Source organism: Pollicipes pollicipes, unplaced genomic scaffold (assembly GCF_011947565.3).
Source record: "Pollicipes pollicipes isolate AB1234 unplaced genomic scaffold, Ppol_2.1 Scaffold_4002;HRSCAF=4701_pilon_pilon_pilon, whole genome shotgun sequence".
NCBI classification, from domain to species: Eukaryota; Metazoa; Arthropoda; class Thecostraca; order Pollicipedomorpha; family Pollicipedidae; genus Pollicipes; species Pollicipes pollicipes.
In genome coordinates, this window is record NW_023596420.1 from 37,272,944 (window position 1) to 37,286,673 (window position 13,730).

The window sequence follows — 13,730 nt, forward strand, 5'->3', positions numbered from 1 at the left end:
TCGCTACGCAACCGAGAAAATGCTTGTACGTGTATCCTGTGCAATATTCAAACAACAGCAAACGCCCAAGGCGACCGGCGAACCCAAGTCCCCATTCTACAAGTAACCCTTTTGACGTTATTTCAGCGTTAGTGACGTTGAATGGAAGGAAAAGGTCTTGTGTGCCATTTTCCAGCTTAAAAGCCTTTTTAGAATCATAGTCAGCTTTTTTAAAAAAAAAACTCGAAATTTGGCAGCTTATTTCTTAGAGTAGATCCTTTCAACACGAAATAAAAGGCGGCAGGAAAACAACAGCAGTTTCACCACATCAGTTGTCACAAATGATCATCTAAAAAATAGCTGTTGTTTTTTGTTAGTTCTTACGTCACAAGCAAGCAAATCGGAAATTACACACGTAATTAGCTAGCCAAAACGGCCGCCCCCGGCCGGGTTCATCGCGGCCAAATTTCAAACAATTACAGCTGCGGGTCACCGCGTGACTTCGTCTCAACGAATTTCCTAACTCAGTGTCTCCTTGGTTATACCGTAGCCTGCGAGCCTGACGCTTTATGTTGCGAACGAACAAACAAATAGGGAAAGACCAAATTATATTTATTAAGACCAAACTAAAGAAGATTCGAGTCAAAAACACCCATTCCTTGCATCTTCAGCCCGAGATTTCAGTTCACGACAGTCAAAACGCGAGATAGGGACCGTGATTATGTACACCGCCCAACTGCCGGTAGCACGAACGGTCTGATTGTCCGATTGTCATCATGCATTGATTACCATACACATGCCATATCATTGATTGCCATCATGCCATAGACACCGGGACTCGCTAATCAATCGCCTGGACTCCACGATCCGCTGACTGCTTTGTGGCTTCCCCATCATATCACGGCCTCAAATTTTACGGGAGTTTCCTGAATTTCGCAATCCTCTGAAATGTCTGAAATATTCGGACCACCGTCAGAGTCTTGATCTTTATGGAATCGTTTTAGCCCTGCTATTCGACTCATGGCACGTATACTTCTTGGATGGTTATTTGATTGTTCCTATGCTCTGTAGGAATGTTGAGAAACCAGTCAGCTTCCTTGTGGCATCGTGTGTATTTCAAAGCTTCTTGCCTGTTACAGGCTGCCATCAATCACGGAATACATGAGATACCTACTTAGAATGCGTACAAATACTAAGACACTGCGAAAAGCAAATCGACGGAGGATTTATATCAGAGCACAGCCATGGGCTTAACATTCCATTTGATTTGGAGAACACTGGCATCTGACCGGCGACGGCCGGTAAGATTTGAGCCGCGCCGACCAAAGTCGGTGTGAGGTGCACGCGGGCGTGGGGCGATGCCAACGGAAGAGGTTCGCACCATTGCCGGTCTTTGCTGGCTGGGTGGCCCGGCCTTCCCGGCGCTGACGTGAAGCTCACATGCCGGCGAAGCGTGCCAGGTTCAGGAGTACAGGCCGTGCCTCATCCATTCATCCAGCGTGAACGTGACTCTGTGGTCGCCGTCCAGGTCCCTGGCCTTGAAAAGTTCTGAAAAGCACACTTCCTCAATGTCTAAAACGGGATGGGTGGCGGGCGTGCAAGTTATTGCATAGAATCCTCGTCCCGACAGCTCAGGCCGAAGAACATCAGGCGCTGCTAACTGTGCGGCAGGTGTGTGGGGGGAGGGGGGGGGGTAGTCAGAGAGCTTTCACATTTCTGAGAAAATAATGCAATAATTGGATACGGTTGAGGCCAGTAAGAAATTATGTTGATATGTTGATGGAGCGCGAGTTTACTGATATGACACAAAAGACATTCTGTATGGATTATGGTCGTACTTGCAATACAGTACTCCACATGTATTTCCATTGAGGAAAGAAACGCTTCTCATGAATTCGTGTCAAACAACTGTACTGGTATAGCAACGCAGCACCTTCCAAAACAAACGCCACACTTCCAAGTTGTATACTTGTGCAGTCTAAAAACATCTTACTCGACGCAGATTGACATTTTTGACATTTAGTACAACTTAACAGACTGAACTATTTTGTGTTCTCCACCTTCTTATCATGGGCGAGGCTGTTTCAAACCTTGGGGATTGCACAAATCTTGTTAGTCTAGTAGGGATGAAGCATAAGTTTTGCTGTCATTAGCGGGCAGAGCTTTAGTTATGAATTTTTCTATAACCAAGGATATCTCGACGGGACGGGGACGATGTGATGATTTTCGTTTCGAAAAATTATGAACCAATTCGAAACAAGCTAACGAAGATCAGAGCGCACGGTAATTAGCTTTCCAGGCTTTCCTGTTAGTCTGAAAACATTTACAGTAAACTGCGTAAGCGAGCCCATTGGTGGCCAGCCGGCGACTAGCCGAGATGGTCAGGCTGAAAGAGGGGCGGGCATGCCACGGCCTTGCGCAATATTTTAAAAGATCTAGGCACAACAGTACTTGCTGCACTGTAATTGTTCTACTCGCGAAAGAGTCTCAGCTTGTTTGCTACTGGGCTATATGTCCAGCAGGGGCTTTGATACAAATAAGACAATGTGGGAAAAGCGTGCCGGAGTTTCTGCAATGCAGTGTTATGCAACGTCTTTTATTTTGTAGTTGTAACTCAATGTCTTTCATGCTTCATGCCATGCCATGAGACTTACCTAGGTAGATCTTCATCTTCACAGCACATGCAATGAAGTCATCAAAGGCTACCCGTCCTTCTCTATCTCCATATCTGAAAAAGAAGGGGCGAACTAAAACGAGGCAGAACATGATTTCGTTGCAGGATGAATTGAGTGCTTGGAGTACACTTACAAACATGGAGGAGGGAAATGAAAACAAAATTGCAAGCACACGAAACAATCGTGTTGTGTTTGAGTGCTACTGCGCATTCATGGGTGTTTTGGTGAGAAAGACTCAAACAAAACCTTTAAGTATTGCCACATAAAGTAACCAGACTTATAACCTTAATTCATTTCGACACGCGAAAGAACGACATCGAACTTCCCGTCGATTGGCCGCGTGTTTTGCGAAACCAAGTGTAACAACCAACGTAAGGCACTGCCTTCATATGATTCCGATATTTGTGTAAAACTGTTCTTTGGTTCAGCTACTTCAACTTCGTTGGTATTAATGTACCCATCCAGAAAACAGTCAACATGATCCTGATGTCTATTGCGCTGACGCAACGTGGCAATGTTGATTCAGAACTCCACAGTTACTTTGCCTTTCCCACGAACCTGTGCATGAGTGAGTTGAGCAGGTTGCTATTGACGTGGTAGCCGGACTCGTTGAGGGCGGACCGCAGCTCGAAGCCGTTGAGGAAGCAGCTGCCGGAGCGATCGTGCCTCCTGAACACTGACTTCCACAGCCGGATGCTGCTCCAGAGCGACTTGAACTCTTCCAGTCCAAGCTGGCCTGAGTTGTCCGCGTCCACCAGCGCGATCATGGAGCGCACCGTGTCCTTGCTGAAGCCCTCGAACATGAATTCTGTCGGCAGCACACGCCAGAGGATATGCGACCCTCTGCGGGAATCCGTAATATCAGAACCATGTCTCTTAACTTACAGTGTAGCATTCACCTTCCACGTTAAATCAGATCTGTGAACATTCACTTGCCTCCTTTGAGAAGGTCATCGAGAGCAGTCTTCAGCACGTGCCAGTCCACCTCCTGGTTGTCGCCGGCGACCCGGAGGAAAGCCCGGGACATCTGCACTTCGTGCCCCGGCTCCTCATCCGGCGCCAGCTGGTGTGTAAGCCCAACAACTCGCTTAGGTCAGATTATTATCTTTGTTGTGATTATCTCCACATCCACCCCGTCATTCAACGAGACCATTATTAAACTAGTTGCACACGGTTAGCATGCATGGTTTGTATTGCCTGGGATGTGGTGTTTTCTATCGGCATGCTACTTGACACTAGCTGGTGATTACGGCTGGCATGGTGACGGTAGGCGACTGGTGTTCTGAACTACCGAACATTCAATAAAAAAAACGACTGCAAATGAGACGGGCTAAAACACTTTTCACAAATTTATCAGCAAAATGATTGTTCGTGCTGTGCCAAATTTCAAGATAACCGCTGGTGTTTAAAAGGTAACATTCAAATCCACAGTGAACCGAGATCACTACAGTAAGCACATCATCAGGCTGGCCTTGCCAGGATCTTCGCGACGTCCCGGTTTATAAGCAACGAGACCTCCAACTGAACTCACCTCGACGACCCGTCCTGGGCCGACCTCCTCGTCATTCTCCTCCATGTTGTTCGCCTTCTCGGAGAAGATGCGGATGAGGAACTCGCTCTCCTCGTTGGGCTCGAACGTGCTGGGGATGATGCAGTAGGTGCCCGGCGGAAGCTTGAAGCGACACGACACCTCACGCAGGTTGATGAAGGCTGGTGCGTGTGCCACAGACGCGTTGTGCCGGAAAAAGTTGACGTCGAGTGGCTTTGGCACGCAGTGAGAATCTGAGAGCTGCAGGGAAAAGCCGGTGGCTGTTAGGTGGCGGCAGCAGATCACTGGTGACGACAGATGTGTCGAAAAATCGGGGTTGTCACATCGCGCTTGGCTAATGAACGCTTCAGTTTCAGATATAAAAGCCTTAGGTAACAGGAAAGCTTGCAACAAATCGCTCCGTTTATTGTTGCATTTGAAATGCCGTGAGCGCATTCTTAAAAGTTTTTGAACTGAGCGAATATTTGACACATTCTTTCGGAGGAACTCAACGATCCATCAAAATTCAGAGGCTTTCGAAATTTGAGCCCTCATATAAATAGATCGCTTTGAGGCACAACTGACAGAGGAATGAATCACAAATGGCAATCAACGTGAACCTGATGCTGGTCCCAAAATACTCACGTCGTAGATGCAGAACCCAATCTGGAGGCAAGCTAGATTCTGAGCGCGTCTGTTCTTCTGCATCAAGGCCACGATCACTGTACACTTGCCTTCCTCGTCATCCTCGTCCACGTCCTCAAGCTGAACCGAATATTGCGGGTTGTGGGCAAACGTGTCTGTGAAAAATCGGATGTGTGTACTCCATCATTTCGGATCGCAAACCCTGTACTCCCCAAGTTCGGATCGCAAACCCTGATTTACGTTTGTAAGCAAAACCATGTAACACCCAGAGATGACCCATCACTAGTTTAATGACTGATAACGCAAGCACAGCTACAAAACTGAAGCTTAACGACTTTTATGCTTGACAATTTGTGTAAACGTCAGCAGCAAGCGCATGCCACCATCACAGCACACCACGCATCCGTCAGGGCAGTGGTAAAACACAGAACGTGACAACGGTAGAATGCAAATCAACTTCATGTGTTTCTAGTTCAGAGACAAGAATATCAGTGCGACACTGTGCGCGTGGTGGAAAGAGTAACGTGAAAACAGATGTGAGGGTTATCGATTATCACCATTGAGGTGATGATAATCGAACAGACGCTCTAATCGAATCGAATCGATAATCCATCAAAGCCCAGGAATCGTGCAATGGAGAGCTTAAGGTCGCTTGGACTACATGCATTTCGTTTTCCGGTATCATGAGCTCAGCATTCTTATGCTGACAGCAAATGAGTGTGATCAGCGCCCTGAAAATGCATACCTTACACGCTCCCGGGTGGCCGGTTGAATACTCTCCGTTCGGGTAGGGGGATCAATTTGACCCCCTGAAAATTCAACAACTAGGATAGCTAGAGATACCAAATTCACAGGGTGGGCTGCCCTGGACGTGGCCTCACTACTGTCAGGATTCAAGCACCTGAGTCATGACCTTGGGGTCAAATAAGGCCAGACAAGGTCAGACTCCAGAGTGGTGTCTGAAGTGTTCCAGACTTATTTATGCAATCGCCCTGAAGCCAACTAACTGTTCTAAGCAAAATGTCAATGGTGGTCAATTAAGGCCAGTGACCTGTTTGACCTTTCTGCAGTCAATGTGACCAAATACCGACAAGATTGCTCTATATTTTCTATTTAAATAAGCACGAGGGACTACGCTTGGCGGTGTGCTCCTAAAAACAAAATGCTGACCTGCGTCATTTTAGATCAGTGGCCTACTTTTACGCCTTAAACGTCTGTAACATGTCTGTTTCGATCCCTGTTTATAATAAACTCAAAATGAGCATCAGGGACTACTCATAACTCAAGTTCTCGAGTAAAAACCGCATTGATTTTGATCTCGGTCTGGCCTTCATTCCTGACCCTAGGTCAATGAAATTTGCTATAAGTCGAACTTCATCTGGTTTATTGTCTAAGAAACTATCTCAGTTGTGCATAGCTTTGTCTAACACTCTACCGTCTCGTAAAGTTGAACGATTTCCCAAAAATGCCCTTCGCTGACAGCAACAGCCTGGTTTTCATCCGACATACGTCAGCGACCTTACAAGATGCATCTAATGTTTTACATTACAAGATCCATTATTCGATTTTCTACAGCTATGCAAAGTTTGGCGCATCTACGCTGCGCCGTTCGGAAATCATTCTGGAAAAACCTCCAAGGGGCAAATTGACCCCCTACACGAGCGCATGCATGTTCATTAGGCAGCCAACATTTCGTTTTCCGGTATCATGAGCTTAGCGTTCTTATGCTGACAATAGCTGATCTTCAATACACCAGGGGTTACTGATACAGCGATGTTATCAAGCAAGCATTAGTCACAATGCCAACATTTGATGTCTTATGCTGTGCTCAGGTAAGCGCGGCCTGTGAGCCTCCGGCGTGCACTAGATGTTGTTTACTCATGCAGGATAGTTACTCCCATCTGCATGATCCCGCATGGGCCTGCAGACTTTCGCCGACGGCAAACCTTTTGCGGTGCTGACATCCCGAGCTTTTCTCGCCTCCGTATGCCCTACCGATGTAGTTCCTGCAGCCGCCGGCGGTGGCGCCCCGCACCCATGCCCCCTCGAACATGGACATCTCCCAACGCTTGGCTAGCGTGCTGTCGTCGTCATCATCCAGACTGTCCGGGCTCAGGTTACATATCTCCAGGATCTGCCGACCGGAGAACAGGTCAGCACACAATCTCCAGGATCTGCGTGTGGGCAGCAGCTCGGTAAGCATGGAAGCGTGGACAGAGTGGCGGAGGACTGTGGCGTTGCTGAGCGTGATGCGAGAATGTGCCCCGTTTTCGATGAGCACATCTGCATTTCACTGATAAAAAGATTATTTACGACAAGATAAGCTCGGCCTAAATTGCACATATACGCTGAACACGGTAAAATATTGGGTATGCTACGTTACAAAAGAACACCTAAGGAGGTCAAATTATCTGATTTTGCTGGATTATATGACGTGGTTAAGTCAATAATGGTCGTACCTTTAACTGCATACTAAAATTACATGACAACCCATTGCGCAACACGATGTGCTGTCGTCAAATTTATTTTACCTTCATGACGTTGCACCTCTTCGTGCTACGTCAGCTGGTGGATAAATTCCATAAACTGAACCTCATCCTCCATAGATCTAAAAGAGGCGACAGAGCCTCAAAAGCCGTGGATAGCATAATCTTGTTCTCTATTGTTGCAACGAACGTTCTGGTATCTGATGGCTTCATACTTGAAATCACTTATAAGCACCAGTTGAATCGTTCTCTTGGATGCGCCTCAATTGTTATACACGTCTTGCCTCAAAATGTTTGGTGAAGCCCTTGAAGGTCATCCAGAACTCGCCGTCAGCATCTACCGTCAGTCCCAGCTGTTTCTTCACGCCGTCCGGTATAAAGTTCCACTCCGGTGACCTGCCGCAGGTCATCACGCGTCACCCCCGGAAGTGGAGTGACCTCCGGACGAAACAGCGCCACGTTTCAATGTCATTTTAGATTGTCTGTCGAGCTGTTGAGCTGTAAAAACAAAGGTGAACCTCGAAGGGGACAGTCAGTTTATATACAGTATAACATTTTTAAAAACAATGACATTTATTGAGGGTGTCTTGGGGAAATGATGACACCTCTCACAGAGCTGTTTTGATATCCCCATTCTCGCCGGTTTGACTGCTTGTCCTAGGCAAAATGCCTCTCCCTTAACTCACCAGATCGCCAGACTTCTAATGGCATGAATCGCCTCCCGCAACAGTCTCTGCAGCGCGCCACTTAGCTTGAATTCACCCAACCACAGTCACGTACCTTTCCAGCGTTGCGCATTGACTGACACCCTTGCCAAATATTCTCGGTGATACCAAGCGCAGAGAAAACGTCTTTGACCTGTCGCTACCGTACAGGTCACTCCTCGCCGTGCACTCACGAGTCGGAGAAGGCGCCATTCCACTCGGCTTCGTTGCCCCAGGGGTTGCGCACGCGCACCATCGGGATCTTGCCGCGGACGCGAGGCGTCTCAATGTCGGCCATGCACGCCTTGGTGACCGAGTAGGCGTGGCCCTGCATCAGACCACTGGGTAATATGTCCTTAACCACCGCCGAGTCCACCTGTGGTCAAGACAGGCGTCCGCGGAGAGAAAGCTGCACAGAGAGCCTTTGGAAACCGGGGTCATATTACAACAGCCAAAAGCGACGAGTGGCTGGAGCTCAGGGAACGCCGGGACATTGTCTGCAAGCGGAGGAGCGCTAGCACATTGTCCGTGGGTGGAGAAATGCTGGGACATATCTGCGAGCGGAGGAACGCCGGGACACTGTTCGTGAGCGGAGGAGCGCCGGGACATTGTCTGTGAGCGGAGGAGCGCTGGGACATTGTCCGTGAGCGGAGGAGCGCTGGGACATTGTCCATCAGCGGAGGAACGCTGGGACATTTCTATGAGCGGAGGAGCGCCGGAACATTGTCTGCGAGCGGAGGAGCGCCGGGGAATTGTCTGCGAGTGGAAGAGCGCCGGCACGTGGTCCGTGAGCGGAGGAGCGCTGGTACATTGTCCATAGCGGAGGAGTGCCGGGACATTGCTATGAGTGGAGGAACGCCGGAACATTGTCTGTAAGCAGAGAAGCGCTGGGATATTGTCCTTGAGCGGAGGAACGCTGGGACATTGCACATGAACGGAAGAGCGCCAGGACATTGTCGGCGAGCGGAGGAGCGCCGGGACGCTGTCTGCGAGCGGAGGAGCGCCGGGACGCTGTCTGCGAGCGGAGGAGCGCCGGGAAATTGTCTGCGAGCGGAGGAGCGCCGGCACATCGTCTGTGAGCGAAGGAGCGCTGGGACATTTCTATGAACGGAGGAACGCCGGGACATTGCCTGCAAGCGGAGGAGCGCCGGGACATTGTGCGTGAGGGGAGAAAAACTGGGAACACAACCGCCTACGACTGACGACGCCTGCTAGAATCTGTGCACACAGAGACACGCACGGGACAATATCGTAACTCGTGACGCCTTTGTAATGTCATTCATCCTTCCAGGGCTCTGGGAAAAATCGAATGATGAGTTCATATACTGTGTTCTTTGGAGAATCCTCGCGAGCATTTGGCAAAATGTGCTTGCCAATAACGTGTAGACCAGTTTGAAAACTCTTCATGTGGTTGGTAGCGGGCCAATGTCTATGAGCGTTGCCTGCAGCACTTGTGATCAGTTGTAAGATGGTTTTGGTCAGCGCGCTCAGCTAATCTAGTAGAAAGGCAAAAGAGAGATGAGAGAGGAAGAGCTAAGATAGAGAGAGAGAGGTGGAGAGAGAGAGAGAGAGAAAAGAGAGAGAGAGAGAGAGAGAGAGAGAGAGAGAGAGAGAGAGAGGAGAGAGAGAGAGAGAGAGAGAGAGAGAGAGAGAGAGAGAGAGAGAGAGAGAGAGAGAGAGAGAGAGAGAGAGAGAGAGAGAGAGAGAGAGAGAGAGAGAGAGAGAGAGAGAGAGAGAGAGAGAGAGAGAGAGAGAGAGAGAGAGAGAGAGAGAGAGAGAGAGAGAGAGAGAGAGAGAGAGAGAGAGAGAGAGAGAGAGAGAGAGAGAGAGAGAGAGAGAGAGAGAGAGAGAGAGAGAGAGAGAGAGAGAGAGAGAGAGAGAGAGAGAGAGAGAGAGAGAGAGAGAGAGAGAGAGAGAGAGAGAGAGAGAGAGAGAGAGAGAGAGAGAGAGAGAGAGAGAGAGAGAGAGAGAGAGAGAGAGAGAGAGAGAGAGAGAGAGAGAGAGAGAGAGAGAGAGAGAGAGAGAGAGAGAGAGAGATAGCGTTATGACTTTAATGCTACTGATAAACACCGTCACCGGCGGGGGTCGGATGCAACAAGGCCATACGGACGGAGCTTCGCCCAGTTTGGACCAGAGGAGGGAAGTGCATGGATGAACTTGAGAGCGACGGAAGTTCCCTCCAGACGACCCACAATGGAGACATTTGAGGGTATCGGAGTACACGTCTACGCTGGTCGTCGGCTCAGCGCTGCAGATGAAGCACAGCTCGGTCGCGACTCTGGTTCTCTGAGGCACCAGCTGAAGACGCCGCCCCGCGCCGCGCACGGACCCCCTCTGTGGCCCGCGCCGGCGCGCGCTCATCCCTCGCGGGGCGCTCATCTCACGCGTATGGCGCAGCTCATCGGTGAATGGCGCTGGTGAGCCTTGAGCATGATCTGGAGGAGGTTGTCAGGCGCCTTGTCCAGGGTGTACCGCTCACAGAGGCCTCCGCTGAAGTCCTCCATGGCGTTCTCGGCCTGGCCTCCTTCCAGAGCCTCGTAAGAGCCATGCAGTCTGCAGTCGGGAGCAAAGTTTGGTTGGGCAATTTCTGTTTTCTTGACAGGAAGCGACTCAGAAATTACCTATTGCATGTTTAGATGCATTACACTCACCAGACATTTCTCAAAGGACTGGTACGGTTATCTCTACATTGCAGGACGCGTAACGCGATCGAGCCTGACCACGGCATAAAGGTGTTTTGTCGCAAGCTGCGCTGTTTCTCGGCACTTACTTGGCGTAGGCCTTCTCCAGCAGGGCGGACCAGAACTCGTGGTTGTCGGCCGAGTGCATGAAGGCCAGCTGTCCGTGGTAGGTGGGCAGTCGGTCGTCGATCACCACGTCCACCCAGCGGCCGTACTGCCAGAACCTGGCGGCGGGACGTGCAACACCGCCCGTCTGCCGTTTTTGGTTGGCGACGGGACCGGGCGGGCAGTGGCTTCCCGTCATCGCTATACCGTTGCTACTCATGCGCACATGCCGCACAGCTGCGTTTCACGGAACAGTATATGGCTTGCAGGGAACGCAGGCTGTATCAGTGTAGCATTACATGGGACAGGTGGTATCACGGGCAGGCTGGGTGACTCGCTGAAGAGAACGTATGCTGCACCGGTGTAGTATTGCATGGGACAGGTACTATCACGGGCAGGCTGGCTGGCTTGCTGAGCGCCAGGCTGAGCTGTAAAGATCCTTGGCGAATGCGTGCAAAGCATTCGCCCAATCAAGTCGCATGCAGCCCTCGCTGTTACCGGAAGTGGAAGATCCCAGCGTAGTCGTCATCTATCTCCTGGTCGTCTGGAACCACCCGCGCGAACAGTTCCTTGCTCATCGTGATGCTGGCCACCGCTGCCAGCACCCAGCAGTCGCCTGCCGGGGGGAGCGAGACGGGCCGCGTCGATGTCGTTGAGTATCACATGCTCATGCAGATACTATAGCGAGTGGCCAGAGCGCACCGGACGCCCCCCCCCCCCCTCCCCCTGGGTCACCTGCGTGCCCGTTACGAGGTGACCTTGCGGGGCTCTGGCGTGCCCCCATCCCCGGGAGGGTCAGGCCAGGCGAGTTTGGCTGGTACCGGCTAGGAAGGAAGTACCAAGACGTTTACGAATATTTGTAGATGCTTCAGGAAGTGGTTCACAGTGTTACTACTTGCGCTTGCGTTAGTCATACTTAGCTCCATTCACAGCGTTTTTGAAATTATCATTGCAAAGGAATGGATTTTGTTGTCAGGCGCCTTAAAGGCTTTCAACAACTTTTCATTTTGTATCTCTTTTTTTCTCGGGTACAGCAGCCCTAAGCTGCAAGGTGTTTTTGTGAAGATACGACCTCTCAAGCATTTGTCAGGTGCGATCTTATGTCCTCGGCAATATGGCGCTAGTTAGCCTTTCCCAAGAATACGTTGATCGCCTGTCGTATGACGTCAGAAAAGCGAACTCCGGTGGTATTACACCCGCCTTATGTATTAGTTTAGAAAGCTATCACAAGCCCAAATAACCAAGGAAGCTGACGCACGCTTAAACTAAAAAAATGACTAGAAAGCTATGTCGACCATACATTACTGTCCCGTTCTTCACCAAAAAAGGCCAGACGCTTAAAGGCACGCTAACACAGACGGTAAAAACAAACAGTATTCCCTAATCGCTTTTCTGCACGGTGTTTCAGGTGCGACTGAGCACCGACAATAATATTAATGATTGGGGCTTTGCGATTCACTGACTGCCGGAGCCATTTCGAGACGGGTACCTGTGATCTATCATCAGGGTCGTGGAATGGCAGGGGTTCGGACCGAACGGTTTAGAGTCGAGCGCTCTCACCACCATACCGTCACTCCCCACTACGCACCGAGTGAAGGATCATCCCTGGTCTGATACAGTCCACCTTGACAGACAAATGGACCTACCCAGTTCGCCCTGCTTGATATCGAAGCGCCACCCCTGGTCTGATACAGTCCACCTTGACAGTCAAATGGACCTACCCAGTTCGCCCTGCTTGATATCGAAGCGTGATGCTCCGTTCCTGATGAATCGAGGACCATCGGTGATCTCCTGAGGACAGGGACCGCGTTTTTGACATGCTTCACGGAGAATGAAAACGTTAGGCCTGCGTAGGGAGTCTCCGAGTTGAATGCCAACCTTGTTTGCAGACGCCACAACACTTGCATTGCAAAAGGAGAAGTCCTCGTAAGTGCTTTTTCTCCTCGCTTGCGCCGGCTCTGTGCGCAAGCTTGCTCGCTTACGTGGGGCCGCTTCCACTGGAACGGCCGCGGCGGCGTGCGGGAGAAGAAGATGGAGCAGTCGGAGGCAGGAAACTCGGGATCCTCGAAGAGGCGACCGCTGCGACGACACTGGGCGCGCAGCTTATCAAAGTCCTGCACCTCTCCCCGGGAGCGCAGTCCCGTGCCGCGCTCGTTCATCTGCGGAGAGCGGCATGTCAGGTCATGTCAGGTCACAGCACCAAAAAGGGTCGATGGTACTGCTCAGGTGGGACTTGAGAGCGCTGGTCAATGATGGCATCACGTGTCAGGTCTGATTTGTGGCGGACGGTGGATCATTACCACGGATTTGACTTGTGTCAACAGAAGATAAAGGTATAAGTGCCTTAGATACTTACAGATACTTGCACGAAACGGTTCGACAAACCAACATGTGGACAAGATGCGGCTTTAAATTGTGATTTCATATTGTAGACAAAGGCATGTCAGTTACAGCGGGAAAATGTTAGCCACAGCTGCACCACTCAATAAAAAGTAAGGTGCACCAGCTTAAAAGCAAGCGGCCCTATGCCTGACATGCTGATATTTGTCGGTAGGTTTGACCACCTGACCAGCCAGACACCACTCAGAATGGCCCAAACCCCGAGCGCCTGGAGCCAGCTCCGACTCTGTCTCAGAGCTATGCCTTGGGGTGATACAAGGAGTTATCGCTTGCTTTGCTGTGCGAAGAAACACCGATGTGAAGCTCACCCAATGCTGACGCATCGTTGACTCATGTCTCAAGAATATGAAGTGGATCTCAGTTATTATTTGTGAGTCGTTTATCAAATGCACGCCAAATATCCTCAATGTATCCAAAATATCATATGTGTATATGTATATATATATATATATATATATATATATATCCATATATCCATATCCATACCAAAATATGTATCCAAAATATCCTCTTAAGACTTCTGCTCG

At 50.0% G+C, this 13,730-nt stretch overlaps 1 protein-coding gene across 1 annotated transcript; it reads right to left on the bottom strand.

Annotated features, from left to right (window-relative positions):
* Positions 1 to 1,119: 1,119 nt before the first annotated feature.
* Positions 1,120 to 12,962, bottom strand: LOC119094448 (calpain-B). Its single transcript, XM_037217506.1, has 14 exons — positions 12,786 to 12,962; positions 12,525 to 12,594; positions 11,302 to 11,419; positions 10,788 to 10,922; positions 10,402 to 10,570; positions 8,212 to 8,393; positions 7,598 to 7,709; positions 6,823 to 6,961; positions 4,828 to 4,982; positions 4,186 to 4,443; positions 3,591 to 3,717; positions 3,213 to 3,462; positions 2,634 to 2,707; positions 1,120 to 1,527 (listed from the first exon to the last, which is right to left on the bottom strand). The coding sequence occupies exons 1-14, from the start codon at positions 12,960 to 12,962 to the stop codon at positions 1,442 to 1,444; spliced, it is 2,052 nt and encodes a 683-aa protein (XP_037073401.1). The 3' UTR covers positions 1,120 to 1,441.
* Positions 12,963 to 13,730: the final 768 nt, after the last annotated feature.

Coding starts and splice junctions, on each gene's coding strand:
- LOC119094448 (XM_037217506.1), bottom strand. CDS start 12,962: ATGAACGAGCGCGGCACGGGACTGCGCTCCCGGGGAGAGGTGCAGGAC. Junction 3,463..3,590: donor CGATGACCTTCTCAAAGGAG/GCAAGTGAATGT, acceptor TGCTGCCGACAG/AATTCATGTTCGAGGGCTTC. Junction 1,528..2,633: donor GAAGATGAAGATCTACCTAG/GTAAGTCTCATG, acceptor TGTGCTTTTCAG/AACTTTTCAAGGCCAGGGAC.